The sequence below is a fragment of the Austrofundulus limnaeus genome, unplaced genomic scaffold (assembly GCF_001266775.1).
Source record: "Austrofundulus limnaeus strain Quisiro unplaced genomic scaffold, Austrofundulus_limnaeus-1.0 Scaffold104, whole genome shotgun sequence".
Lineage (NCBI taxonomy): Eukaryota > Metazoa > Chordata > Actinopteri > Cyprinodontiformes > Rivulidae > Austrofundulus > Austrofundulus limnaeus.
In genome coordinates this window covers 1,404,073-1,405,268 of record NW_013952506.1, presented here as the reverse complement: position 1 = coordinate 1,405,268, position 1,196 = coordinate 1,404,073, and the positions used below count along the sequence as shown (strand labels likewise).

The window sequence follows — 1,196 nt, the reverse complement described above, 5'->3', positions numbered from 1 at the left end:
GGGGGGGGGGGTGCAGTGTCCACCTGTTATGAAAACCCTCCCACGTGTCATGTTCCGCTCTTGTCGACCAAACGCCCACGCCGCCCACATCCAGCTCCTCGTCTCCATGGATATGCAGACCCGTTGTCAAAAATAAAATAAACACTTAACCCTCTCTTTGCTGCGTCAAGTGGAGCGTGCACTTCTCTGCTCCAGCTGCTCTCCCCACTTACTCGTGATTTTAGTGCTAAAATATTGACTCTGCTGCGGCTATAGGCTGAAAGAAAAAAACCCATCGTATCCCAGCCGAGGTCCACCGCGACACAGCTGCAGCAGAATATGGTTTTTCACCTCACTCAGAGCTGAAGCTGCACTCAGGATCGACTCACTAAAGCAGAAATGAGGAAACTCTCATGTCCTCGTGTTTGTCGGTCTTCAGGCGATGCTGTTTGAAGAGAAGCAGGTCAGCAGATGCTACGCCAGTATTAACTTCTTAATGAAATGCATTGGCATGGCAACAGCAGAGAGGCTGCKTTATTGGAAAGAACTTGAAGCCTCCTCATGGATGGGTTTGAAAGGCAACATTAAAACACAGCAGGTGGGCCTTTGTGTTTCCCTCTAAGGTTGTTTGTTCCCAAAGGCACGTGCTCTACCTCCTGTCTCATAAATGTTGTCTTGTAACTGAGGATGATAGAAGCAGTATATGCCCAATTTTACCCACCACCTTTTATACAAACAATAAAGCTGATATGATAAAAAGAGGCAAAGAAATTTGGTGAAATCTGTTAGAGCTCAAAGTGACCATTGAGGGTGATTGTCAGCTACCACCACATCAAACTTTAGCTTATTATCTGTAAAACTGACTGATAAAAACTGTATGACATGTGAATGTTCTATGTATTATGTACATGAGCCGCAGACGTCGAACTGTCTGCCTGTCTTTCGTTGTCTCGCTCCATCCCAGAACAAACCTGGAGGCCCTGCAGAAGAAGCTGGAGGAGCTGGAGCTGGACGAGCAGCAGCGGAAACGTCTGGAAGCCTTTCTGACCCAGAAGCAGAAGGTGGGGGAGCTGAAGGACGACGACTTCGAGAAGATCTGTGAGCTCGGTGCGGGCAACGGAGGCGTGGTCTTTAAAGTCTCACATCGACCGTCTGGTCTGATTATGGCCAGGAAGGTTAGTGTTTACACACACACACACACACACACACACACACAC

The 1,196-nt window shown here is 48.1% G+C and overlaps 1 protein-coding gene across 1 annotated transcript in view; it reads left to right on the top strand.

Annotated features, from left to right (window-relative positions):
- Nucleotides 1-1,196, top strand: part of map2k1 (mitogen-activated protein kinase kinase 1) — a 15,940-nt gene that overhangs the window by 5,681 nt on the left and 9,063 nt on the right. Inside the window, exon 2 of the mRNA XM_014013681.1 lies at nt 944-1,154. Coding sequence (XP_013869135.1) covers nt 944-1,154 — 211 coding nt within the window. The remainder of the gene's footprint in view (nt 1-943; nt 1,155-1,196) is intronic.